The sequence below is a fragment of the Rhynchophorus ferrugineus genome, unplaced genomic scaffold, assembly GCF_030347505.1.
Source record: "Rhynchophorus ferrugineus isolate W39M unplaced genomic scaffold, kcgeb_rfMv2 rfM5, whole genome shotgun sequence".
NCBI classification, from domain to species: Eukaryota; Metazoa; Arthropoda; class Insecta; order Coleoptera; family Curculionidae; genus Rhynchophorus; species Rhynchophorus ferrugineus.
Window position 1 is genome coordinate 22,986,586 of NW_027472584.1, and position 27,976 is coordinate 23,014,561.

At 31.4% G+C, this 27,976-nt stretch overlaps 2 protein-coding genes and 1 long non-coding RNA gene across 3 annotated transcripts; 1 reads left to right on the forward strand and 2 right to left on the reverse strand.

The window, feature by feature from the left end:
• Positions 1–52: 52 nt before the first annotated feature.
• Positions 53–27,911, forward strand: Nf1 (Neurofibromin 1). The gene is made up of 27 exons (XM_076405472.1): positions 53–205; positions 351–494; positions 730–916; positions 979–1,448; positions 1,505–1,738; positions 1,795–2,634; positions 2,696–2,882; positions 2,937–3,163; positions 3,224–3,561; positions 3,616–4,466; positions 4,744–5,854; positions 5,914–6,105; positions 6,163–6,424; positions 6,772–7,176; positions 7,745–8,440; positions 8,497–9,504; positions 9,558–9,816; positions 9,877–10,139; positions 10,921–11,115; positions 12,469–12,555; positions 13,039–13,241; positions 13,299–13,494; positions 14,021–14,270; positions 26,993–27,073; positions 27,122–27,410; positions 27,470–27,665; positions 27,722–27,911. Exons 1-25 carry the CDS (start codon positions 146–148, stop codon positions 27,133–27,135), a joined length of 8,760 nt encoding a protein of 2,919 aa, XP_076261587.1. The 5' UTR covers positions 53–145; the 3' UTR covers positions 27,136–27,410; positions 27,470–27,665; positions 27,722–27,911.
• LOC143197355 (serine/threonine-protein kinase SRPK) lies at positions 19,609–24,766 on the reverse strand. The gene is made up of 9 exons (XM_076405740.1): positions 24,751–24,766; positions 23,013–23,289; positions 22,699–22,962; positions 21,473–21,691; positions 20,904–21,186; positions 20,686–20,848; positions 20,402–20,628; positions 20,040–20,307; positions 19,609–19,984 (listed from the first exon to the last, which is right to left on the reverse strand). Exons 1-9 carry the CDS (start codon positions 24,764–24,766, stop codon positions 19,785–19,787), a joined length of 1,917 nt encoding a protein of 638 aa, XP_076261855.1. The 3' UTR covers positions 19,609–19,784.
• Positions 25,555–26,934, reverse strand: LOC143197232 (uncharacterized). Its single transcript, XR_013005961.1, has 6 exons — positions 26,771–26,934; positions 26,582–26,699; positions 26,286–26,528; positions 26,105–26,229; positions 25,769–25,983; positions 25,555–25,709 (listed from the first exon to the last, which is right to left on the reverse strand). It is a non-coding gene; the product is annotated as an uncharacterized LOC143197232 (long non-coding RNA).
• Positions 27,912–27,976: the final 65 nt, after the last annotated feature.

Consider the following 27,976-nt stretch of genomic DNA (forward strand, 5'->3'; position numbering starts at 1 on the left):
TTATAATTTTATTTGGTTGCCTATCGTTGCTACAGGAACTGAAATGTCAACAGCGTCAAGTGTCAAAGGTATACCATTCATAAAAATGTCAGCCCGAATAAAGCCTTCGTAAAAAAATGTGAAATAAATAGTGGTTTTTAATAAAATGGCAACGCAAAAGCCAAGTTTATGGGCTGATCATTTAATAAATCGTTTTGGGGATCAGGTAAGTGTTGCCTGTTTCCTGTTTTCACTACATTTTTACGAGATAATACTGCCCACCAACTAATCAATATTTACATGATCTCTAATCATTCAACTTCCAGGGGTATTTTTGATATAGTTTACTTATTTATTTGTAACATTTTTAGTTACCATGTCGAATTGGCCCTCAAACCACTCATACTACCATAAATCAAGAACAAAATAAGAATTGCATTATTCAAATATCCAAGCACAAATTTTCTTTAGTTTTAGATGGTTTTGTTAAAGTTCTGAAAAAAGTCAATGAAACAGTAAGTTTGTTAGAGTTTATATATTATGTATTAATTTTTGGGTATTGATTTGTTGTTATTATTCTTTAAGCGTTTAAACATTTAAACATTTTTTCTAATAACAAGAATATCGTATATATATATATATATATATATATATATATATATATATATATATATATATATATATATATACATATTTTTTTTTAATTATATTTATATAAATACATATATATGTGTATATACATCTTTTCAGTATGACAAAAATCAAAAACATGGATCTGAACAGGAAAAAAATTATTTTGATAGTTTATTTATTGTACTAGAGACTTTGGAAAAATGTTTCAGTATTCAGCCCAAAGATTCAATTTCTTTAACAATAGAAGAAAGTCAAAATTTAAAAGGATTATTAAAAGAAATTTGCAGTTATCTCCTTATAAAAGGTATCGAGTTATTTGAATATTAGAAAAAAAGACTCATACAATATAATATTTACCATTTGCAGATGTTTTTCCAGAAAATAATCCAAATACACATGCTGTGAGATTATTAGCCAGTAAAGTACTTTTTGCATTGTCTGTAAATTTTTTTAATGTTATTTTTACAAGAATAACTTCCAAATTACAAGAATGCGTTTTATCTGCAGAAGAAATGAGTGATTTAAGCGAAATTGAATTAATTCAACATATAAACCTTGATGTTAAGAGATTATCTAAGCTTTTTCTAGAGGGAGTAATTAAGTTTAAGCAGCTAAGAAAGAATGCTCAGCAGCTATTTGTTATCTCTTTAGAAAAGGCTATTTGGAATTGGATAGAAACCTATCCATCAGAGTTTGCTGAATACCAAAAAAAGCCTGATGAAGACTTGTATAAAAGTGCTGACCAGTTATTTGATATCATGGAGTCTTTTACTGACAATAAGAAAATTAAACCTAATTTGTGGTCATTACAAATGATGCTATTGATTCTCATTCCTGTAAGTTAAAATATACACAGTTTTCCAGTTATTTTAATAAGTGCATAATATTGTAGAAAGTATTGGAAGACATTTTATCAGAACAAGCTGGTTCTACAAGATTTTCTAAGAAAAAGAGTTATATTGATAATATTAAGAAATGTCTTGCCATGCATACCAATAATAAACAATCCACAGAAGCAGCTGCAATAGCTTGTGTTAAGTTATGTAAAGCATCAACTTACATCAATGTAGAAGATTCTAATAACAAAATTTTTGTCCTGGTTCAAAGTGTATTAAATGATTTGAAGGTATGTTTTTCTTTCAATTTTTCAAATTCATATAAGCACCAGTATTATTTTTATAGAATTTATTATTCAATCCAACAATTCCATATTCAAGAAGAACTTGTATTGGTCAAGATATTGATATCATGATTGACTGTTTTGTATCAGTATTTCGTATTAAGCCACATGGAAATGAAGTGCTAAAAGTTTGTTTGAATCTCAATTCTCATCCAACTTATCACTTTGTTTTGGTTAGATCATTGTATAAGATTGTCACACAGCCTCGTTTAACCTGGTGGCCTATGATTGATATTGTTTATACTAAATCGGCTGAATTAAGAGCCATTTTTGCCGATATTTTAAGTAAAGTTGCTACTCAAGGATATAGCCAACATACACCGTTAAAAATGATAATGACTTTAAAAGGAAGTAAAGATGCACAGCAGAAATATCGTGGAGGAGCAGAAGAGACTTCTGGCTATAGAAATCTTCTCCTTTATATGGTACGACTGATCCATGCAGATCCTGTTTTAATGCTCAATCATCATGGGAAACCTGGTCATGAAATTCAAAGTTGCACATTAGATTTAATTAATGGACTGGTGTCTTTGGTACATTTGCAATCGATGCCTGAGATTGCTCAAGAAGCAATGGATGCTTTATTAGTCTTGCATCATCCTGATAAAATAGAAATGTGGAATCCAGAAGCTCCGATAAATACTTTTTGGGATGTGGGATCCCAAGTACTCAGTCAAATATCAGGAAAACTGATTCAACATCAATATGTGAACTATACGGATATTTTGAAATGGCTCAGAGAAATAATGGTTTTTAGAAACGCGTTTTTGACCAAACATAAGGAATATGCAACATTAGGAAGTTCTATTAGTCATTCTCTGCAAGCTCATGTTAAACTTGAGGTAAACATGTTCAATAATGAAGACGATTTCAGTTGTATTTATTCAACATTTTCATTGCTAGGTGGTTTGTTATATGTATTTGTGGAGCATTGATATTGACGCCGTTCTTGTGGCTATGAGTTGTTTCTCGTTATTATGTCAAGAAGCAGAAATTATATGTCTTTCCGAAGAAATGAGTGTAACAACTTTGGTTCCCAACTATCACATTTATCTAGAATTAGCTCAAGCCTCTACTGTTTTAACAACTGGTAAGCATTTTAAACTTATTCTTATTCAGTAATACTTATTTATTATCTGAACAGGTCGTTTGGCATTGCAAAAACGAATAATGGCACTTTTAAGAAAAATAGAACATTGTGTCAAGGGAGTACATCCAGCTTGGGAAGAAACATTTCGAAACTGGACTGCATCCTATAAGAGTATATCGGCCTATTCTAAAACGCGTTCAGACGACAGCCAGATGGAGCCTTTTCATAGATCAGTCGGAAAGAGGAGGGCATCACACCAAAATTCTGAGCATGAATTGGAGGTAATCATTTACTGCTTGGCAATATATACAAATATTAAACCACATATATTTCTGATATAGAAAGAGCAAATAAATGAATGGGCTAACATGACTGGCTTTCTGTGTGCCCTGGGTGGAGTGTGTTTACAGGCACGCACAAAGGCCCTTCAGGCTGCTGCTGCCGCGGCAGCTCAGCAACAACAACAGCAACAAGCCCAACAACAAAGCGGATCTAATCACCCCAGTCATAGCCAAGCCAGTGGAACTTCAAACAACGCATCAGCGGCCTACTCCAGTATGTCTTCATTACCTCCTAGTTCTAGTATAACCGAAGCCGGTACTAGCTCTAGGAGAGTTAATACTATGAGCAGTGTACCTTCCAGGCCTCTTGTTGATATTGAAGGCAATAACGTCACTCAGTAAGTAATGCATGTGCATGTTTGAAACCATATTCATATTAATTATTTTGATAGATTTGTTGAATTACTTCTTCGACTTCTTGTATGTAATAATGAAAAATTTGGTCCGCAAATACAAAAACATGTAAAAGAATTAATAGGTCATGAGATGGCAGCAGCTCTATACCCAATATTATTTGAACAAATAAAAATTATCATTGACAAATTCTTCGATCAAAGTGGTCAAGTCATGGTTACAGATTTAAATACGCAATTCATAGAACATATTATCGTGATTCTAAAAAACATATTGGATTACACAAAAAATGACCAACCTTCAGAACATTTGGGAGTTACCAGTATAGAAGGCATGATGCTACAAATAGTCAGATATGTAAGAAACTTAGACATGTCTGTTCACGGCCTTCATATCAAAACCAAAGTATGTCAGTTAGTTGAAGTAATGATGCTTAGGCGCGATGATCTTTCCTTTCGACAGGAAATGAAATTCAGAAATAAATTAGTGGAATATCTAACTGATTGGGTGATGGGATCCAGCCATCAAATATCACCACCGAGTGGTAGTGACATTACACATATGACCAGAGACTTAGATCAGAGTGCTATGCAAGCCGTCGCTTCTCTTTTGAGAGGTCTGCCATTACAACCAGAGGAATCAGACAGGGGTGATTTAATGGAAGCAAAAAGTCAGCTGTTTCTTAAATACTTCACCTTATTTAAAAATCTACTTAACGAATGCAATGAAGGTATTAGTGGATGTTCAGAAATATTAGAACTATCTGACAGTGAAGAATGTCGACATCGATTGAATTCCGAAAATCTTTCGAACTTACGCAGCGCTACAATACAGGCGATGTCCAATCTTCTTTCGGCTAATATTGATAGTGGTCTTAGACACTCCATAGGTGAGTTTCCAGTTATTTCTATCGCATGAAATCAGTTCTTCAAGGTCTGTGTGTGTATTATTTGGATTCATGGAACACATTGGCCTTCTTATTACTGTTTAGGTTTAAATTGATGAGTACTCTACAGTTTAAAAATTGAAATTAATAACATATTTTAGTTACACATCATCCGAATAATATATCACTATAGAATAACATATATATTTAGAAGAAACGATTTCATTTAAATATGTTTCATATTTGAACTTTAACTATTTGTAATTCTTTGTTCTATTAGATTTAGGATACAATAAGGACCTACAGACTAGAGCAGCATTCATAGAAGTGCTAACGAAAATATTGCAACAAGGAACTGAATTTGACACATTAGCTGAGACTGTTCTAGCTGACAGATTTGAACAGTTGGTCCAACTAGTTACAATGATCAGTGACAAGGGTGAATTACCAATAGCTGTGGCTTTAGCGAATGTAGTAACAACTTCGCAAATGGACGAACTCGCCAGAGTGTTTGTAACTCTATTTGACGCCAAACATTTACTCTCTCCTCTTTTATGGAATATGTTTTATAGAGAAGTGGAAATATCTGATTGTATGCAAACTTTGTTCAGAGGAAACTCACTGGGGAGTAAGATAATGGCATTTTGTTTCAAAATTTATGGTGCTAGTTACCTACAAACTCTTTTGGAACCTTTGATTCGACCATTGTTAGATGAGCCATCACAAAGTTTTGAAGTTGACCCAGCTCGATTAGATTCAAATGAGGATATTGAAGAAAATCGTCAGAACCTCATTGCCCTGACCCAAAAAGTGTTTGATGCTATTGTATGCTCCGCAGATAGATTTCCACCTCAACTGCGTTCAATGTGTCACTGTTTATATCAAGTATTGAGTAAAAGATTCCCGCAATTTCCACAAAATAACATTGGAGCTGTCGGAACAGTAATATTCTTGAGATTCATTAATCCAGCCATTGTTTCTCCACACGAGATGGGTATTGTTACTGATCAAGTTCCAAACAACATACGTAGGGGATTAATGTTGATGTCTAAAATATTGCAAAATATAGCTAATCACGTTGAATTCAGCAAGGAACAACATATGTTACCCTTCAACGATTTTCTTAAGAGTCATTTTGAAACTGGAAGGAGATTTTTTATAACGATTGCATCAGATTGTGAAACAGTTGATCAAGCTTCCCATTCAATGTCATTTATCTCAGATGCTAATGTTTTGGCACTCCATCGCCTTTTGTGGAATCATCAAGAAAAAATTGGTGATTATTTATCTAGTAGTCGAGATCATAGATCTGTCGGAAGAAGACCATTTGATAAAATGGCAACACTTTTAGCTTATCTTGGACCTCCCGAACATAAAACCTTTGATTCCCAGTAAGTTCATTACTAGTGATCGTTGGCTACTTGTATTCATACACGATTATCTTTTACAGTTTATTATTTACAACAAATCCCAGATGGAGATCTTTAGATATGTCTTCGACTAACTTTGAGGATTTGATGACAAGGCATAACATAGACGAAAAAGAGGAATTTAAATCTATAAAATCTCTCAATATATTTTACCAAGCTGGCACCAGCAAAGCTGGATATCCCGTTTTTTATTACATTGCCAGAAGATTTAAGTAATATTGAGAAATGGTTTCAGGAGATCTCGAATATATGTTGCCTGCTTTTTTTAGGATTGGAGAAGTTAACGGAGATTTATTGATCTATCACGTTATTTTAACTTTAAAGCCGTTTTGTCATTCGCCTTTTGAGTTGGTTGTCGATTTTACCAGAACTGGTTCAGAGAATAGGTTTAGGACTGAATGCTTACAGGGGTGGTTTTACGTCTTACCTGAAGTAGCAATTGAAAACATTCACGCTGCTTATATTTATAATTGCAATAGTTGGGTTAGAGAATATACAAAATATCATGACCGTATATTATATCCACTAAAGGTAATTTAGTGCACTGTGTCTTTAAATGGTTTCTGTATAAAGTAAATGTATCTTTAGTATTATATTGATATAATAAGTTCATACTGATTATATTGCTTTTTAGTGTCTGTTATAAAAGCATGCTTATATAACAGAGGTCTAAAAGCAGTATTTTGATGCTTAAATAAGGAGAAATGTTGCTGTGTATAAGAAATCATTTTAAAATACATTACTACGAAAATACTCCCAAGTCATAGAGTAACAGTATTAATAGAATATATGAATAAGATATATTATTAATGGAATCTGATGTTGAAAACAATCTTTTTGGGAATATTTTTGTAACAATATACAATTAATATTTCTAGGGAAATCGGAAAATTATATTTCTGGACCACCCCTCGAAAATAAACGATTTTATTGACCCAGATCAACAAAAATTGCCTGGAGCCACACTAAGCTTAGACGAAGACCTGAAAGTATTTCATAATGCCTTAAAATTGTCTCATAAGGATACAAAAGTGGCAATAAAAATCGGCCTTACCGCAATACAGATCACATCAGCAGAACGAACCAAAGTTTTGGCTCATTCAGTATTCCTGAATGATGTTTATTATGCATCCGAAGTGGAAGAGGTGTGTTTGGTTGATGATAATCAATTCACCATAACTATTGCGAATGAAAGTGGGCCTTTAAGTTTTATACACAATGATTGCGATATGATTGTACAGGCTATAATACACATAAGAAATCGTTGGGAATTAAGCCAGCCTGTAAGTATTTAAGGCTATACTAGTTATAATATTATTGCTACTTCGGTAAGACACAGGATCATTACTGGAAGCATATCAAGCCTAAGTTCATTTTGTTTATCAGGTCTGGTAAATATATCGGCTAAAAGTTTTATTAGCTATAGGTTAAAACATATTTATAATATATTGAATTAGTTCAAAAAATGATTTTAGCAACTGATCCAAAAGAGTATTTTTAATAATAATGAAGAGGGATGTTATTTCTCGTATTTTGTTGTCAACCAAGTGTTTGAATTAAAATTAATATTTAAAAAAAACATATTTTAGTGGTACTGTATCTATTATATATAATACTTACAGTAGCATTATGATATATAGTATTATAACTTGATAATAAATATCGTTTTTTGAAGTTTAGTAATTGTGTACCCGTTGAGTTAATACATATTAATACAACTTTAATTATCATTATCTAAAGAAAAATATGTTTTCCTATAATTATATACAACTTTTACTTTCCAATTCCCCAACAAAATGTAGATCATTCTACGAATAACGACGATAAGTAAGCAATGTGTATTTTTTTCAGGATACAGTTACAGTGCATCAAAAAATTAGACCTAAAGATGTTCCTGGTACCTTATTGAATATGGCTTTGTTGAATTTGGGAGTACATGATCCAACTCTACGTACTGCAGCATACAATCTATTGTGTGCTCTGACAGCTACATTCGACTTGAAGATAGAAGGCCAGCTTTTGGAAACTCAGGGATTGTGCATTCCATCCAATAATACGATTTTTATTAAATCCATATCGGAGAAATTAGCCACGAATGAACCTCATTTAACGTTAGAATTTTTAGAAGAGTGCATGCAAGGTTTTAAGGTTTCTAGTATAGAATTAAAACATCTCTGCTTAGAATATATGACACCATGGCTTCCTAATCTAGTTAAATTTTGTAAGCCGACGGATGATGTGAAACGATATAAGAAAGTATCAGAAATATTAGAGAAACTAATTGTTTTAACCATAAAGGAAACCGAGATGTATCCATCTGTACAAGCCAAAATTTGGGGAACTTTAGGACAAGTTTCCGACTTGATTGATGTTATTTTGGACACGTTCATGAAATCATCTGCAGATGCTGGGCATAGTACAGTTATGGTTGAAGTTTTAGCAGATACAACAGTTGCATTAGCATCCGCTAATATTCAATTAGTTGCTAAGAAAACAATTGCTCGATTTTTTAAGATTATCCGTGAAATAACTACCATGCAATTTCAGGTATAAAATGTATATTATGTTTTTCTGTTCATGTAATTGGTATATGTTATTTTTAGGTGTTTGAAGGAATTTCTGCAATTACCATATTGGAAAATAAATCCCTTTGGGCCGATTTGACAGTACTCGCTCGTTATTTACTTATGTTATCTTTTAATAACTGTTTAGATGTTGTACGTCATTTGCCATATCTATTTCACACAGCGACATTTCTAGTTTGCTCAGGATCTCTTAATATGAGAGCAGCCACTCATGGTCTTATTATGAACATAATTCACTCGCTCTGTACATGCACTAAACCTCGCTTTTCTGAAGAAATTCAGAAATTCTTGCGCTTATCTCTCGACGAATTCTCTCTACCAAAATACTATGTCCTTTTTGGCATTAGCAAAGTGAAGAACGCTGCCGTGACAGCATTTCGATTGGGCGTGAAACATCAAGAACAAAGATTTTTCGTATGCGGAAAAGGACCAGAACAAACTTGTCATCACCAAGCTTACCATACTCAAACTTGTCAGGCTGCTCAAACAATATCAACCAGTACTACCACACCTACAGCTCCCCCACCACAATCTGACAAAGCGAATAATGCAGCCTTGCAGGAAAGAGAAAGAGTTTCATTAAGCTCATTAGAAGTAATCACTGATGCTTTGCTGGAAATTTTAGAAACTTGTATGAAGGAAGTTGAAGATTGCGATTGGTTAAATCAATGGATTACTTTAGCACGAAATTTGGCCTATTGTTATAATCCTGCATTGCAACCTAGGGCTCTCATAGTCTTTGGCTGTATCGCAAAGAACGCAACTGATTCTGAAGTTGTTCAGATAATGAGAACGATGATCAAGTCACTCGAATCGTGGAATGATATTCTTTTGTTGGAAGCTTCTATAATGTGTCTCACACGTCTACAACCTGTTTTATGTTCCGATTCTCCAATACATAAGTCCATATTTTGGGTCGCAGTATCGGTTCTTCAGTTAAACGAAACGAATCTGTATGCTGTAGGATTAGCATTGTTAGAACAAAATCTTCATACTCTTGATTCTCAAGGAATATTCGATGAGACTGTGAGTTCAGGAAATATTATATATTTGGATGTTATGTAATGATTTTTTTATAGCCATTGGAACAAGTTATGATGCAGACTAGAGATCCTTTGGAGACATATTTCAAACAAATGGACCATAATGTTGGTTTAAGTTTTAGAACAAACTTTCATTTTGCTCTAGTTGGACACTTGCTCAAGGGATATAGACATCCCACCGCTACAACTGTTTCTAGAACAGTCAGAGTTCTTACAATGCTTCTTTCGATAGTGGCAAAACCCTCTAGGAGGGATAAGTTCGAAGTAACTCCTGACAGTGTGGCATATTTAACAGGTAATGTGTATAATATATTTCTGAAAACCGTGTTTTATACAAATCTTGTTATATTTACAGCTCTCATTGGATATTCAGAAGAAGTTCGTAGTAGATGCCACGTGAAACATTCCTTACCAAGATACATGACTGATTCATTATCTCAAGAAAACTTTTTAATCGAACCAAATGCTCAGCCAAGTACATCTCAACAATCTGTACCATCCACATCAAGCAACGTTTTTAGTAGCAATTCGGCAAGAAGACAAAAGTCTTGTGACCTCCTTGACCAGTCTGTTCTCGCACAAGCCAGGCAAAACAAACCACCCAACAGCACACATCAGGTAGGTGTCTTGCTTCTTTTCAATTAGTTATTTGTTGATGGTAATATTTGTCTACTAATATTATTTCATATTAATTGTGAGACTGTGTGTTTATTTGTCATACTCCCTTTATTATGTGTAGCTGTAGTTTAATGTTCGAAACTGACACGCATTCATTGATAGTTTTGTTTTTCATCGCTGCCTAACAGTCATTTTCGGTTAGTAGTAAAATTTTTATTTTTTTTTTGATTTCCAATTGGTTTTTAAGATTTTGTAGATGGTACAGGTTAAGGAAATTATCCTCTGTGTTCATTTTTATTTTGTATCAATAAGATTATATCGACATTTTAATATTTAAACATCGATGAGTTTTAATCTAAACACCTATCCTGTACAAAATTAAATTAAAAAAAGAGCAGTCCCATACATATCTTCAGTGCAATTTACTGATTTTATAGGGTAGATGAGAATAAATCTTCACCATTGCCCAGAAAATCATTATTTCATTACAAAACAGAACTGACTAATATTTGGAAATGCGGTCTATTACATATTAGAGTAAGGGAGAAAAATCTTTTTTCGATATATGTTCCTACGAAAGAAACTTTTTTTTGTGTTTTTGATGATAGAATGTCAATGCCCCAATGAATTTACCCGTTTTAACTAATAACGCCTGCTTAATTTGAAACACCAATGGTGACCTTCTATCATTAAATCAATGTATTCATTATTTAAAGCTGTAAATGCGTGAAACTAACTGAACACATACAAATTGTAACAAACTTCACGTGTAACTGACTAGGTCGAGCGATCAAATTCAACGGGTAATAAGGGTTGGCGAAGTCTTGATTTGACCCAGAGTCCGGGGATTCAGGCGAGCACTGTCCTGACCCGGACTTTATTTCGCACCCAGAGATCTAGCTCTGTCCCCGTACAACAGAATTCAACAAATGTTTCAATAAATACAGAATGCCCACCAGCTGTGCCACAAAACAAAGTAAGCCAATGCCTGAGACTCTACAGTGATTATATAGTTTAAATTGCTCATTCTTCTATATAGTTATTTCTTACTTATACAGTTTTTCATATATATATATATATATATATATATATATATATATATATATATATATATATATATATATATATATATATATATATAAATATATATATTTATATATACAATATTTTTGGAACAGCGTTCAATTAAGTTTTAACTGCGTTATATTTATGTATAGTGTGTTCTTAATCGCATTGTATGTTAATTTATTAACTTCTTGTCAAATTTCACTGAAACCCTATTTTCTTGTTTTCAAGAAAACAATTTAAGTTGTGTAATTATTGGATACGTTCACAAAGAAAGTTTATTTTTTGCAATTCTGAATAATTTATAATAAATGTATCTTGCTTCCGCTGTTTTTTTACAAGACATAAATGCACAACATCTGGATCACTGTCCATTTTAGGACGTTACTCATTCATAGTTTAATAGCCCCGCGTTGAAAGAAATTTGCTGTCAAAATGAATGTCATATTGTGGAGAAAGGCGTGAATCAATTTAGTTTTTTATTTTATCGAAAGACGGAACTATACCAGTAGTAGAAACAATTGATACGTCTCGGCAGTACATTTATTCAAATTAAAGATGTGATTGATGGATGAATGACACACTAATCGATTACTATTTATGTGCTGATAAAACTTGGAAGCAAATGTATACATTTATTATTTATTATACAGATAATAAGGTAAAAGTCGTAAATATTGTTGAATGGATAAGATTTTAATAATACAGATAATAAATTAGTGCTATTATAAATGTAACTGAGTTACCTACCATTTTTGAACGCTAACTTATGGAATGGTTCCAAAGAAAGCATCTTGTTCCCTACAGTTTGTTATATTTTTTGATGTGGACTTTGGGACTAATTCGTTTTACGCTTACTTTTTATTATAGCTGGCACAATACTTTTTCCATAAATCAAAGTGTATTTCTAGGATGCATTACCTTCAAAATTAAGACATAACCATACCAAAAATCAAATTATTAACAAATCATCGATATATATATATCACACTATACTATTAAAATAATACACTTTGTTTTCTTTTCATATTCTTTTTTTTTAATAATCTATTGTCCTATTTGCTTTTTAATCTTTCGTTACAAGTACCAGGTTACCAAGTACTTGCTTGCATTACGCCTATTTTGGAAAATTGTCGGTTTATTAGAACAATAATGAAAATGGCGTATTGTAAAAAATATGCATAAATTCCTTTTCCTTGTTAATTTAAATATGGCTGCTTATCTATGCTGTTTGTGTAACTTTTGGGGCCTTCCATCTATGCAGTCTGCACGAGCTCTCTTCAAAGCGCAACGTTCATTTTCTGTCCCAACCACAAAAGAACAAAAATCAATTGATGATGATGCATCTAAGGTATGATTATTATTTTTTTCATATTTGCACACTTATCTATTATACCAGAACTGCATTAATCTAATATGAGGTTATTTGAACTATTTAGTCACTTTATTGTAATTTGCATCATCAATCAAGTATGGTTTGTGGTAGGTTGTTCATATCATGTAATACATTAGTAATAATATAACCTCATATTCAGTAATTAATGTTTTAGGCACTAGTGAACACTTGTTTTAAGAAATACTTAGATTTTATATTTTAAAAGCTTGTGCACACTAAATATTTATGTTTAGCTTTTAAAGCATGATTTTCTAAGTAGAGAGATTTAATTAATTAGAACTACAATTTTTATTTACGCACAAAATATCCACAAATCTTATTATGTGTTATATAAAACCATTTTTAATACATCTCATTGGCAAGTATCTGGTGTAGATGTATTTAAATTGTTTTATATTTCTCATAACATATTCTAATATAATAATTGGCATATTACAGAATCGAAGTACAAGGGTTTCAGTTAGTAACGAAAATAATGTATTGCTTGATCCAGAAGTACTTACGGATTTTGGTACACAAGCTCTTGTGTTGACCACATTAGCTACGTTGGCTAAATGTAGTACTGGCGAAGTGGAGACTAGGACTCTGTATAAGTTCCTAGCTGAAGGAGCCACAGTTTTTCCAAGAGTGTTTCCAGTGATGTATGTAGAACCTCATATTACAATTCTTGAACTAATTATTGTTATTCTTTGTTCTAGTTACAATTTGTTGGACCAAAATTTAAAAAGTATATTGAGTGGAAACCATGATATGGAAACATTAAGCGCCGTGAGAACTATTATTCAGACAATGATTACTTGCGAAGGTACTAGCCAGGAAAACATTCATTATCTTCAAAACTGTGGTTTTGCTGGTTTATGGAGATTTGCAGGATCCTTTATGAAAGTGAAGCAGGTAATTGTCTAAGACAAATTTATCACGTTATTAGATCTGTATTGAGTTCTATCTATTCCATAAATTGCAAACACCATTTTTTAATAGTGGAGTTCAAATATATAGAGAGAAATATATATAGTATATATATGGAGATTCACTCCTGAAAGAGCATTTTTTGCATTACATTATTGATATTGGCTTAGATGCTTGGAAAATAACAAAAGTTTAAAGAGTTCTTCTGGACGTATTAAGTATGAATGGCTGTTATTTAAGCAGAGATACTTAAATAGAACCATGAAGACAGGGGATGGCTGAGCAAGCAACTTATTATTTAAGGAATTTACATGGAGGTGTCCAAAAAATGGTTTATTTTTGTTTTGTCTCTATAAGATCTGACGAAAATGGTAAAAAGTAATATCTAAGGATGGACTATACTGTCGAATACTTAATTTTTGGCTTTTTTTTGGAATAAGGTTTTAATTACTAGCTAAATTTAACTTTAAATAATGTTGTGATTGTGCATTGATTTATTTTGTTTTTTTAGGTTGATACTCAAAAGGGTGGAAACATTGAAGGCCCTAGTGAATTATTTAGAGAATGTTTAATGCAGATGGTAGAGATTTATATGCCAACAGACGATGGAGCGGGTGAGAATGGTGAACCAGCAGCTGCATTTCCTTCAATACTAAGCGTCAACGATCTGAATACAAATTTATCATATTCAAGCTCGGTTCAATCGCCAACCGACAAAGACGGAGGCAGTTTCGACAAGGATGACGAAGACGGAACTGGAGGTAGTCAAACATCTCTTGACAAGGTTTTTTCTAGTAAATTGTGAAAATGTTACAAAGCGCTTTGAATTAAATTGTTAGATGAAGTACCGCCATTTTACTGTACATTGTGTTCACTTGTTTATTTATGTAAATTTGACTTGAAGACTGCTAATTATTTCTTTATTTTTAGATTAAGTTTAATTGTGCTTTGGGAAATGGCGATGGACTCTTTTAACAATTTACAAAAAATATTTATATTCTAAACTACGGATATGTGAAACTACAATGTACAAATTTATTACTGTTGTTATTTTTGTTTAATTTTTTCATAAGTTACATCTCAGTATTTATTTTTATCGTATACCGTTTACTAGTTAAGTACCTACATTAAAAAAAAAACGTTCACTTTCAAATTGACCAAATGGATAATAACTCATTCCAATAAAAATCTATTTTATTTTCTTAATAACTCACTGATAACCATTTACATAGACAACTTTCAAATTTCAAGTATCGTAAACGTTTCATCTGAGTTTTTTATTCAGATTCAATACTTTGCTTCAAATTAGGTATTTAAATAACCCAATTTAACATAGCACTTACGGTTATTCACTCGATATTATACGGTTATTTCATTAATTTTTCAATAATTTGAAACAGTATAATTAGAGTAATCAGCACTATCGGTCACAGGTTATTGGACTAAAAAAAAATCATTTACGAACCTACAATACCTTAATATTATTCTCATGAATCGAATCACTATTCATAAAAAAAGGGAAATAAATAGTTTACGCTTCGTTGTTGAATTAAAATGGTCACTGATTAAATTATGAATGAAAGAGGGAGAGAGAGAGAGAGAGAGCGAGAGCGAAAGATCAGCAACATTTTATTGTTTTTGTGTACAATGGGAATAATACTTGAAGCTAAATTTATTCTCAATCATTTAGACGAAACCTATAAGTGTTCAATGATTATATTTTTGAACGTTTCGTTTAATATTTATTGCGGTCAGGCATAAAAAAAGAATACATTCCAATAAAATTCACTTATTCGCGTTAGTAATAAAAGATCATTTTTATTCTAAACTTTCATAATGCTGGCAATTGATTATTAATAATATTGAATGCCTGCCATGGTTAGATGTCCCCTAATGATCATTATAATTACAAGACGAATGTCTTGGTATTGTTAAAAATTATATTGTTAAAAATCATGTACATTTGTATATATAATAGATATATCTATATAAAATTTATTAGTTTGCAGTTTTTATATATGAATTTAGAAAAAAAGAGGTTTTATCAATTTTAGAGAGAACGATTTTTAGTATCTAATTTTTATATAAATATATATATAAATTACTATTACCGTTTCGAAATTTGTTCCTTCCTGTTAGAACGTATAACTGTATAATATTTGACCTCATCAAAATTCAATGAGGTGCTGTTAAATCGGGTTATATCGGCAATTATATAATATTAATAATAATCTTCTTAACAAAAGCTAATCCATTTCACATATCCCATTTTTCCCATCTTTCTATATTAATGTACAAAATATAGGGCTAGGACCAGAAAAGGTGCCGCGATTCGTTAGTGAATTTAAAAAAATAAACGGCCTTACAATTTAAGAACTTAAGATGGAGGTCATGGATGTAAAAGGGGAAAACAATTTTCCCCTATAATGATAAATTTACCTTTGTAGATAATGAAGGAAAAATTTGTTGTGTGTTGTCAGAATTACTAATTAAAGCTGGTTAATATAACTTTGTGTCAGCATTGTGTAACAATATTTGTGTCCTTATGAAATATATATTCATAATTATATCTTAAGGGTTAAAACCATAATGCCATCATCATGCAAACTAACTATTAAATGATGATTGCAATTTGATTATAACCTTGAGGAGTTGCCTTTACAAGAACACAAGCATATTTCAATTAATATTTTAAATAAGGATTTATTTCAAACCGTTGTTGTTAATGTGCTTCATTCTTGTAATCGGAATTCTTCAACAAGACAAGTTAATGTTAATATATAATGGGCATTTAGGGATAAGGTTTATTCTTTTATAAGGCTGTGTATCTTGGTACCTATTTGGGCTCTTTCACAACGAACGGAAGTATGAAACATATTTTCGAAGGGTGTCATTTATAGTTTTGTTCTATATTTCCTTCATCCTCGTAAGGTAAATTAATATAGGTGTAATTTAGTATTGGTATTGGACTAAACAGATCTGACATGAATAATTAATTTCCAAACTAAAGTACAGAATTAAGACATAATTTTTAATCTAAGATATTGTGAGTAATTACCCCTAAAACGACATTAATTTTTTTTATTTCCAATTGTTTCACCACTTTTTTGTTTATCGGGCGGTATATGTTTTTCTCGGTATATTTTATAAATGGTGGCAATGAAATTATATTAGAATAAAATAAGAATTGAAATAGAAATTTGCAAGTTGTAGCAAGGGCCTTTTCTCTATACTGAATTGGTATTGGAAATATAAGTGGCACGAATTTGTTAACATGAGTGCTCTGAAGTGAGCGTACGCGCGAAACTACTAATTTTTGAGTGATTATACAAAGGGGTGTTTTGTACATGAACTCGTTTTATTTTCAAATTAAACTTCCAACGATAAACACGATTACTCTTCCATTTAGGGAAGATACGTACTGTTATAAGACTTAGTTTGTAAATATATTGAAAGCACGTGCGGACAATTCATGGCATTCTTTTTATTGAAGCTGACATGATTTTAGTGCCAATTCGCTTATGTTTATTTTCGATCTTATAACGACAGTCCAAATTTGTTCATCCCCCCCTTCCCCCGATTTAGTTTGTTGTATTAGTTAAGACACCATTTATATAGAGGACGCCCAAAGATTACAATCTTACTGTTATATTGACTGTGGATTGGACTCTGAAGTTGTCCGTTTTGGTTTTTATCGTAAATTTTAGTCGATTCTGCGTTATTCTGGGGGCCGCAAACAAAAATGACACACCCTCATTTTAATAGTAGTTTTGCTCTTGCAAGTTTGGGTAATATTTTAAGGGCACAATTTATTAAAATAAGTTATGTGTAGTAAAGACATGTCTAAAAAAATACGCACACAAAATTTTTTTGACGTGAATCGTGATTTAAAAGTAGCCTATAACACCAAACCGATTCTAAACATTTTATAATAATAATAGCTGTTAGACTTAATCTTAAATGTATACATGGTGCAATCCTAAAATTCTAAATTTCATAACGGGTAAAAATAATTGTTTTTATACAACATAAAATGATTGTGAAAACGATAATGTTGGAATGTTGGCGGTAACTTAGTTTGTGGGCCAATGACATTTGAAATAATTCCATTATTTTGAAAGTGATTGTTGTTCGAAATGGTCATGCTTGGTAATCCATATAAAAGTTTCCGTCGCTTGAATTATAACTGCTCCGCACATTTGAGGTGTAATAACTTTGAACGGTGTTAGGATGGGACCAAAAAAAAAAAAATGAAGCGCTTTAGTTGGGTATTGAAGTTTACGTGATAGTTATTTGTTTACAGTTGATGCGTTGGTGTTCATCGTCATTAGCCCATAAATTGAAAAGTGGTAATTGCGATTGCCAGGATAGTTTTAAAAAGTAGATCCTTTTTGTACTGACGTGGCAGAAATTATTTAAATACGCTTTTTAAAGTATGATAGACTGTGATAATCTAGATGTATAGCTGTTACAATTATTTTTTAATGGAAATATTTATTTTTAGCCAAACCGTACGTGCTTTTTGCAAATTCTAAAAAATGTCTGCTTTAACAGCTCTTTTATCCAACTAAGCTTCTAGTGAAATATTTGCTACTAGCAAGCAATAACTGGGCAGAAACAAATTAGTAATTAACTGAAATATTTTTTAATAGGCAGGCATTATATACGTACTTTATTGTACACCAACTAACATTTAACTTAACGTCCACTATTTTGAAATTAGACTTAGTATTGATGTCTCAATGAATAATTAAAAAAAAACAGAAAACAGTCCACTAACGAATAACGGTACCTTTTTTATTTTTTAAAGAATCTATTTGTTACAGTAACAATTTTAAACTCTTGACGTTTTCAGAAATCTACTTGTTTAACGAAAGGGAGAGATTTATATACATATAGCTTGTATAACCATGACATTTTAATTTAAGCTGCAAGATTATCCTCCAAGATTCATAATTATATTTAATTACCTTTTTGTATCATTTCAAATAGATATTTCTGGTCGGAACTGATAGAGAATTGATTCATATATAGACTAAAACTAATATTAATACTTCTCGATATTATTAAAACAAATAAATTTAACGTTTCATCACAATTTGCTTGGCTTAATAAGATGAGCAACTTCTGAATAAATAAAAAATACAAAGACGAGGCTGTATAAGATGTTAAATATAAACAGGACCCCATCAAAAGGCAATTATATTTTATTTGATATTTTCAATAATTTTCACTGATCGATATCATTCTTTTTTGTATATAATCAGTTAACAGAAGCAGAAAACAGAAAGCCAAATGTGATATGGTTCAGTAAAATATGTTTATTCACTTGCTCAGGGTACAAAAAGAAAATCTTCATCAATCCCGCTTTATAATGTTTATCTCCTTTTTATAATTTCGTTATTTTCTATTGATAACGTTATTTTCTTATCGAATGGCATGTATGTCATATGCCTCTCCTGATCGTAATTGTTATAAAATAAATGTTTTTCAGATTTCCTAGTTTATATTTAAAATTGTCTTTTAAGCTCACTTTAATTGTTTATCTATATGTAAAATTCTATTTGTGATAGATTTATTGCAGTGTATAAATGAAAAATGTATGTTTCTTAAGAATATGAACATATTTGTATCTATGATATTATAAATATATACATTGGAAAGTCTACTGATTTTTTTCTGTGTAACACGTACATTAGCATTAGATCTCTTGGTTTTTTCAGTCTTGATACTTACGCGGTCATTCAGATTTGAAATTGACTTCCCGTTTATCGCATCTTCTGGGTGGGAGCTCTAATCAAGTTAACCTATTTAAGCAAGTGCCTATAATGACTTTGTCATGTTTCATTAAATAATTTAAAAAACTGGGAAAATGATATGCTAATGATATATGCTTGTTTTGGTATTTGTAAACTTCAAAGTTCTCTCGATGTTTTCTTTCTCTAAGTTGTGTTAAGGAGTTCTCCAAGAAGCCAATAATTCAAACTTATTGTTACAAAGAACGTCCAAGTGACTATTTACTGTTTTATGTGATCATATGCCATTTGAACTATATAAGGTTATTCGTATATAAAAGGTATTTGGGATAAAGGGAAAAAAAAGCTTTTTATAACGTTTATTATAAAATCTTGAGAGAGAAGAGACAATGAAAACAATCAAATTATTTCAAAACATGATTCATTGAAACTGATCTGCAATAAATGAAATGAATGAACGTCAAATATAACATTTAAAAATAAATAACATCAGTCTTCACATATATTTTGGGAAAGTTTTTAGACGTCCATTGATAACAACCATTCGTTGGTCAATGCTTGAGAAGCAGTAGCTCTTAGGGCTGGATCTGGTTCCACTAAACTTTCTAGAAACCCAGCGAATGGGATGGCATCCAATCTCTTCCACTTATACTTTTCGACTAGAACATCTTCTATTTTCCATATTCTGAGGTTATCAAGCGGCACATCTTTCAAATGACCTATTTACACGAAACATTATTAATATACGTACAATTATTGGGTGACATTGATTACCATTATGAAAGAATTTCTTAGATTCACTTCCAGTTTCAGTTATGTATCTCGGTATTCCTCCCAATGTTTCCCAAATGAGGCAGAGGTGATCGATGTTGGCAGAAAGATCCCTTGAACCTTTCGGACTGAACAACATTTCACCAGTTGCCAACTCGAATGCCATACAACCGACAGACCAGATATCCGCGGGATAACTGTATCCAGCACCCATAATAACTTCCAGTGCTCTATATTGCCTCGTTTGTATCTCTTGAGAAAAATGATGATCCTAAAATGGTATTATATATATATATATATATATATATATATATATATATATATCTTTAATATATAGATATATAGGTTTTTGAAAGAGTACATACCACCCAACAGGCATTCCCTAGATCTGCTATTTTAATTTCAATATTGGGATTAACCCACATTGGTGCATTGAAGCTTGTCTGGCTATGTCTTTCTCTATAATTGACTAGATCACTTAAATAGATGTCATTTGGATAAGAAGAGGCTCTTTGTTCCCCAAAATTACTGAGAATCTCATCATCTGACTCATATAGGTTGCTAACTTTTTCTGTCCATACCTCTGAACTAACTACAAAAGTAAACAAGGGTGAGATGACATTCAAATGTATTCAGAGGGGATTCATACCATAAGAGCGAGGTAGATCAACCCCAAGTTCTGAGAATCTTTCCATTTTACCGATGATTTGTTTAATATAAGATTCATTAACTTTGATTAGGATATTTTCTGGTTTTATATCGGTGTGAATGATGTGGCATTCTTCATGTAAATATGTTAGACCGCGTAAAACCTATATTTAATACAAGTTGGTGAGCTTGAAGGCGAAGGAATAGTATAATGGTTACCTGAAAAATGATTTTGCGAACAGCAGGTACCTGTATACCCCGGAAGTCACTTTGCATAAGAAGGTGTAGTAAGCTTGGTCCCATTATTTCTAAAGAAATTGCAGTATGGACGCCATTTTCGCTAATTAGTTTGAAGGTGTCGACCACCTGAACTATATTCTTATAGCCGACATGGTTTGGGTTAATAGATCTAGTCTCTTCAAGAAGTCTTATTTCATCATTTGCTACTGCCGTGAACATAGGTGCCGATTTACATATTTTTAGAGCTACGTATCTAGGACCACTGGAACATATAATAATTTATAAAATTTATCTGATATCATTTATAGATTAGTCCTTAATACTGATAATCATTTTATGTAATCAGTATAATATGAATATGTAGTAGGCAACATATATTTTTATTTTTTTTTTTAAATATAATAATTATTTACTCTATATCGAGCCTGTTAATAGAATTAATCCAATGACGTATCATGTTTTTAATGACTTTAACATGACGTCAATGCGTTCATTGGATAACTGATGATTTACAAAAAAATTACTAAATAAAATTCTTGTTTACTTACTTTTTATATAAATTTTTACATAACCAAACAGTAGAAAAATGCCCCCATCCAAGTTTACGACACACTTTGTACTGATTCCTCAAAATATCTCCTATATTAATAGGCATGTAACCACCTGCTTCATATTCCGTCTCATCCTCTTGGCTCTCTCTATTCTCAATACACCTTAACTTCTTAATATCTTCTAAATCTAAAAGACTTACGTCTTTACTTGGCGAACTAAAAAATATTTATGAATGTTATTTAAGTGATATATTAATTGTGAATAATGATAACTCACTATTTTATATTGGCGCAAGATTTTGTCTTTCTAGGATAAACCACAAGTGGTTTTACGAATAGGGTTTGTTTAACTTGAGTTTCAGTTTCCGCAACTTCCTGAATTATGATTTGTGGTACAATTATTAAACGAGTTGGTTGTTTTTGTTTCATATACTTCTTATATAAAGCATATAAAATAAATGGAATGATTGGTATGAAGAAATGATAAAATACTGAACCGAAACCATCAAACAAGTTGTAAGAAATTTGTGTGGCATTTGCAAAACAAGTTTTGTTTGCCATTGTTTCAGATCACCCGCGAATATATTTACAAACGAATATTGCACACACAGGGCATTAAATAACACGTTTTCCTAGAGGAACCTTTATTGATATTGTATAAACCACAATACAAGACATGGTTCCATTCATAAAAAATCGCTAACTAAATTTAAACGACATTTACTTAAAGTTGATTGATTCTTTTCCGAAAAATTTGCACTATACTGACTAGTACGTTGCACAACGAGCGCTATATCGCGAAATATACTGATGATAAAAATAACCCGCCTTGGCACTATTCAAAAAATTCAAAACGCCAGTATTTCTAAAATTATTTTCCCGTATTTATTTAAAGTCCACTACTTTACCCGATAGTTTGGAAAATGTACTATTTTGGAACAAGAAAAATTCATAAATTAATTCGTTGTTTTCACTTTCCTTAACGTTTCACTAATTATTCACTTTTATAACACAAAAATGTTTCTTATTAAATTTGGAATATTTTTTTGCGGTACAACTGACAGATTTATATATGGAGTACGAGATATAACACAGATGTTATTCTTTGTTTATTTTTCAACAAGGGATAGCTAGATTAAATATTACCTATATGGTATGCAACCAAACATATCGTGAGTTGCATTATGACAATAAAAAGTAAGTTGTAATGGTTTAATACTTACAGGGAAGGGCAGTCCCTTAAGAATACACTCTCACTCCTGGACCCTGGAGGAGAAAGGGACAAGGAAAGGTAATCAGTGCGGTCTTTAATGTTAGACGATTTGAATCTTCCTGATTTAAGCTCACTCGACGAAGTAAAAGTGGTTTCTGGAAGTTTTTCAGCCAATGGAGGGGAAGGGAAACGAAACTCTTTATAGGTCCATTTCCCATCGGTTTCACACTTTTCTCTTGTGTTATATCGGGGTGTATAACAGGCTTCCAAAGCCCTAAAAAGAGATATTTACGATTTGTGCTATGAATATAAATAAAAATGTACCTTTTAGAAGATGTTTCTTCATCGAGCAAATTCTTTTGTGCAACTGGAGATTTTTTCCAATAGCTCTCGAAAGAAATCGATTGTTTTTGTGAAAATTTCGTTTTCGACGAGATTGGATAGAGCGTATCGAAGGAGGAGTAAATTTCGGATGTTCTGAGAGGCCTGTTGGCCTCTCCACTGTTTGTTCTCGTAAGTCTGCTACCACTCCTGTTCGCGGTAGATTGCAGACTGGCTGGAGTGTCCGGAGCCAGACTGGTAAAGGGCCTTTCCAAAAAAACTCGGATGATTTAATTGTCGAACGGTTTCTACCCACACTTGGCTCTATCGAGTAAGATTTAAGCTGTGGTACATCAGTCATAATGGAATTGAGAAAAAATGGCTTGATATGTTTCAGAACGCGACATTAGATAGTTTCCAGCCCGGGACTATTGTATGGAAAATCTTGACAAACTGCGCACGCTCAATGCCGATAGATCGATAAACTGAAGGCCTTTAGAAATCAGAAATTCGCAATTATGCTTGATTTCCCGTTTGTTTAGCTACCTGCTTACCCAAATCGAATCACTTTAGGATTTATGACCCTACCAAAAAATACGACTTCGATTTTTTTTTCACCCCAAATGTCACGCCAACGTTAAGGGTTGTAAAACATAATAATGTTCAGACATTTTTGATGTGATGTGATTAATTTATACCTAAAAATGTCTGAAAGGGTAAGTGTTAATCGAACAATCAGTTTTTTTAATGTTTACTGAAGCAAAACTAATTTTAAACACCACATAACAACATATGTAACACTTTTTTTATCTATTATATTTTTTCATTTAACTAAATAATGTTATTCATAGATGATTTTGCATCACTGTGATTTTTAATAATGAGGGATATTTTTTATCGATTCTAAAAATGTATATATAGAAAATCTCACTTTTATTATTTAATTCAAGAAAAAATATTGTACAATTTATATTTACTCTGCCGTTATTAATGTACATTTCCTCTTCCGCTTTTTTTTATTCTCTATCTATTTTCTAGAAACTTGATGGCAATTTTTTGATTCTCAGAAACGCTATTATTGTGAAGCAAAACTTGTACTATTTAAATTTAGATTGTATACAACTAGTTTAGTGATTAAATACATAATGTTGAGATTCTTTGGATATACTATATATATATATATATATATATATATATATATATATTTTTCTACCTTTTGGATGTGTATTCATCCAAAGTATATCGCTGTAATCACCATAATATAATGTGGCATTTCTTATGCTATTCTTATGCCAAATTCTTGTGTTCAAAATCAAAAGATTCTCGTAGTGAAACTTTTCCTCCTCAAAATATGGATGAGGAAATCTCTCTATTTGATCCCTAGAGAGTTTATACACGTTTCCTGCATTAACATTACTAACATCTACAATTAGCCTTTCCAAACTTTTTACTCAAGTAATTAATGAAATGCTTCAAATATGTAGACTAATTATTTATTAAAAAAAAAAATTTAAGTGAAAAAAAGTAACAAAACTTTGAATGATTTTCTTACGAATATCATCATTTTTGAATACACTGTGAACATGTATTGATGATGAATATGATCAACTATTTGCATGTTTAACCACTCATTCATAGTAAAGATTATTCGCTCGGTACGGTCATTTGACTATAAGAACCGGCAAAGGCATCTGGAATCCCTTGAACAAAAATTTGTTGGCCATAAATAAGAATCTTCTACCTTTTAAAAGATTCATCTATAGTCCAACTTCTATCGTATCTAACCAATATGCCCATGTCATATATCCATCCATCAGCCAGTAGTAATGTAAAGCATAAGTGGTTCGAGCTCTGCGCAAACATTTTGGTGAGTACCTGAGCATTCGGAGAGAATTTCAAGAGAAAAATGAAAATGCCCATGAGCAGAACTGAATTTGGCAAACAGGTTTCAAAATTGGTTCAAAGTCTAGTCATAAAACATTGAGTCTGTATATTTTGTGGTCTAGTTACAATGTTCACCGCTTGGCGACGAACAGAATGTTGTACCAGGAACCGTTGATGGGGTCAACAAATTTGAGCGAACATGGGAACAAGTGGCGGGATCATGGACATCACCAATATGTGTATATCTATTAATTATTAATAATAATACATATTATATAAAAACCATTAAAAATTAAAATATTTATATTTTGCTAGTAAGAACTTTGTTTTGAAATCTGAAATAATTTTTAACTATTTCTATTTTGCAAATAACAATTAGAAAAAAATGTTTCATAAAATATGAGTTGTTTTTCTTATTGAAGGGAATTACATTTATTGATACTCTCCGTAGTACAAAACTTAGATATAAATAATAATATGGAAAAAGTATTTCACAAATGGTGAGAGAAAAGATGTTTAATAACAATCCTAACATAAAAAATTAAGTTTCTCAAGAGTTGTTGGAACATTATTTTTTGATATATTATTGTTCGGAGTATATATGAAAGTTGTGGAAATACTAGAAATAGCAATTGAAAAAAGATTGAAAAATACAATAATGTCATATTACCACTAATTTTATTTAATTCATAGATCAAAATGCAAACATTTTAAATGTAAAGAAAATATCAACATGTAAAAATAACCGTCCATTAAGTGCACTATACTCAACAATCGGTTTTTAACTTCTTTCCAAAAAACTACCGTACTTTCGACCTGAAATATAAAGTAAACTTCATAAAATACATAGATGTAATTTTAGAAAAGTCATTTACTTATGTTATACTTTACGACAGCAAATATCACTGCTGTTTCAAGGTGTTACTCCTTCATTTTTTCTAAGATATGTTCTAATTTTTTAGCACGCTTATTTTTTACTTTATAATTTGAAAATATACTAGAATAATATCCTCTTATAAGGACTGTAGCTCTTCCACCCAAATCATCTTGTACTGTTCAGCCTTTATTTCATACTACTTAGCCGTTGTGTCTGAAATAATTTAAACACAGTTAGCAAATATTTCATCATCAAAATAGTAATAAAATTTCTAAAATATACTCATACACCATGCAGTAAATACAAATTCATAATGATCAACTATGATCCCTACCACAATGTTTGCTCCTATTCTTGATCCACAATAATCCCCATTAATGAATTGACTACCTCAAGCTTTTGGTTAACATATTGTGCATTTACTATACTAAAATGTATCGTTGAAATTCTGATGATAATCTGAAAGAAATTTCCAGTCGAGATACATCAATATTTTCACAAAAAAAATTACTTACCTATATTCTTATATAAAAATGCATTCTCTTTTCCTCTTTTGACATTTGATCATTAGGATGTTGTTGATAGTTTTATATTTTGTTTATTTGATCCAGGTCTACTTTTCTTAGCAAATTTAATTATTTCATAGTATCACTCTCCACTGTTCTTAAATCCTAGAAAATTCCTGTCTAATTTCTTCTTCGCTGATTCTCTGAATTTTACATTCTTTGACTTTGACTCTCAACACATTCAAATCTATCCTATAAAATAAAAATTAATTATTACCAGTTACTACAATTATTGATGGACAAACCTAATTAATGAATTTGTTCTTGTTCTCTGTTCTTATTATTAAATTTTGGCATATGTTGATACTCGATGTCGTTGAAAATATGTACATTTGATGATAAATTTGGCAGCTAGTATTCCCACTATAAATAAAATTGATGCTGTTTGGATTTACCAAAGACACCAAGATTAACACAATAATTTAAATGTTTACCGTTCTTATAGAATTATTAATGTAATACAAATCTAAATATTCTATATTTTTTGTTTTCGCTTGATCGACTCGAAAAGAAAGTATCGTCATTAAAAAACGAAGACAATATCCACGAAATAGAGAAACTTCAGATTTCAACGGTCTGTGGACAATATGACAGTACTGATACTTTTTTTTATATTCTATGGGCAATACAATAGTTCATTTTCTATGGTTTTATAGGCAGGATTGAGCGCAGGCGCCAAATCCAGATATATTTGTTGATGTTGATATATTTGAAATCCAACTCGTTTGAGGATTATGGTAAGAATATATCTTTTGTTCTATACTCTTTTGTTTATACAACTTTAGTATTCTATTTATAGATTTTTGAAGACATTTTAAACATTTGCAATCCTCTAACAACTACAAAATAATCCGAAAGTGACAGAAGGTATATTCAGCCACAAGTGAAAAAGCCCAAGGTTGTATGTACATATGTGGATATTTCATTAGGAGGTAGACATAATCAAACCATAAATTAAAAATATTACCTCCATTTGTTGGCACAAAATGCATAAACGGTGTCATTTAGTAGTAAAGTAGTAGTTCATCCGTCAGAGCTAGAGAGAAAAATTATATAGTCTATGGTTATATTCTAGTAATTTCATTACTGTTTTGAAAGTGACATGTTTGTTAATTGTGTTGAAATTATTTCAGACACAATGGCTAAGTAGTATGATGAAAAGGAAAGTTCACGAATACAAGATGATTTGAGTGAAAGCGTCATAGTCCTTACAAGAATATATTTTGCTAGTATCTTTTAAAATAATAAACTAAACAATATAGTTTCATAATTAAAAGAGTAACATTTAGATACTGCAGTGATACAAGTGATGTCTAAAGAATAACATAGGTAAGTGACTCTTTTTTAAAATTACTGTATTTAATGGGTTTTATTCTATATTTTAGGTGGAATGTATGGTAGTCTTTCTACAAAATACCTTTTTAATAAGAAACGATGAGGAAGAAGCTAAAAATGAATTGAATACCACACAGTACTGTGTTAATGGGGGGTCATTTTTATATGTTGATGTATTTGATACATTTTAAAATGTTTGCAGTATTCTATGAATTAAATACAATTAGTAATAATATGGCATTATATTGTTTCAATCTTGGCAGATTGCTATGTCTATTTGCATACATTTCATATATATTCCAAAC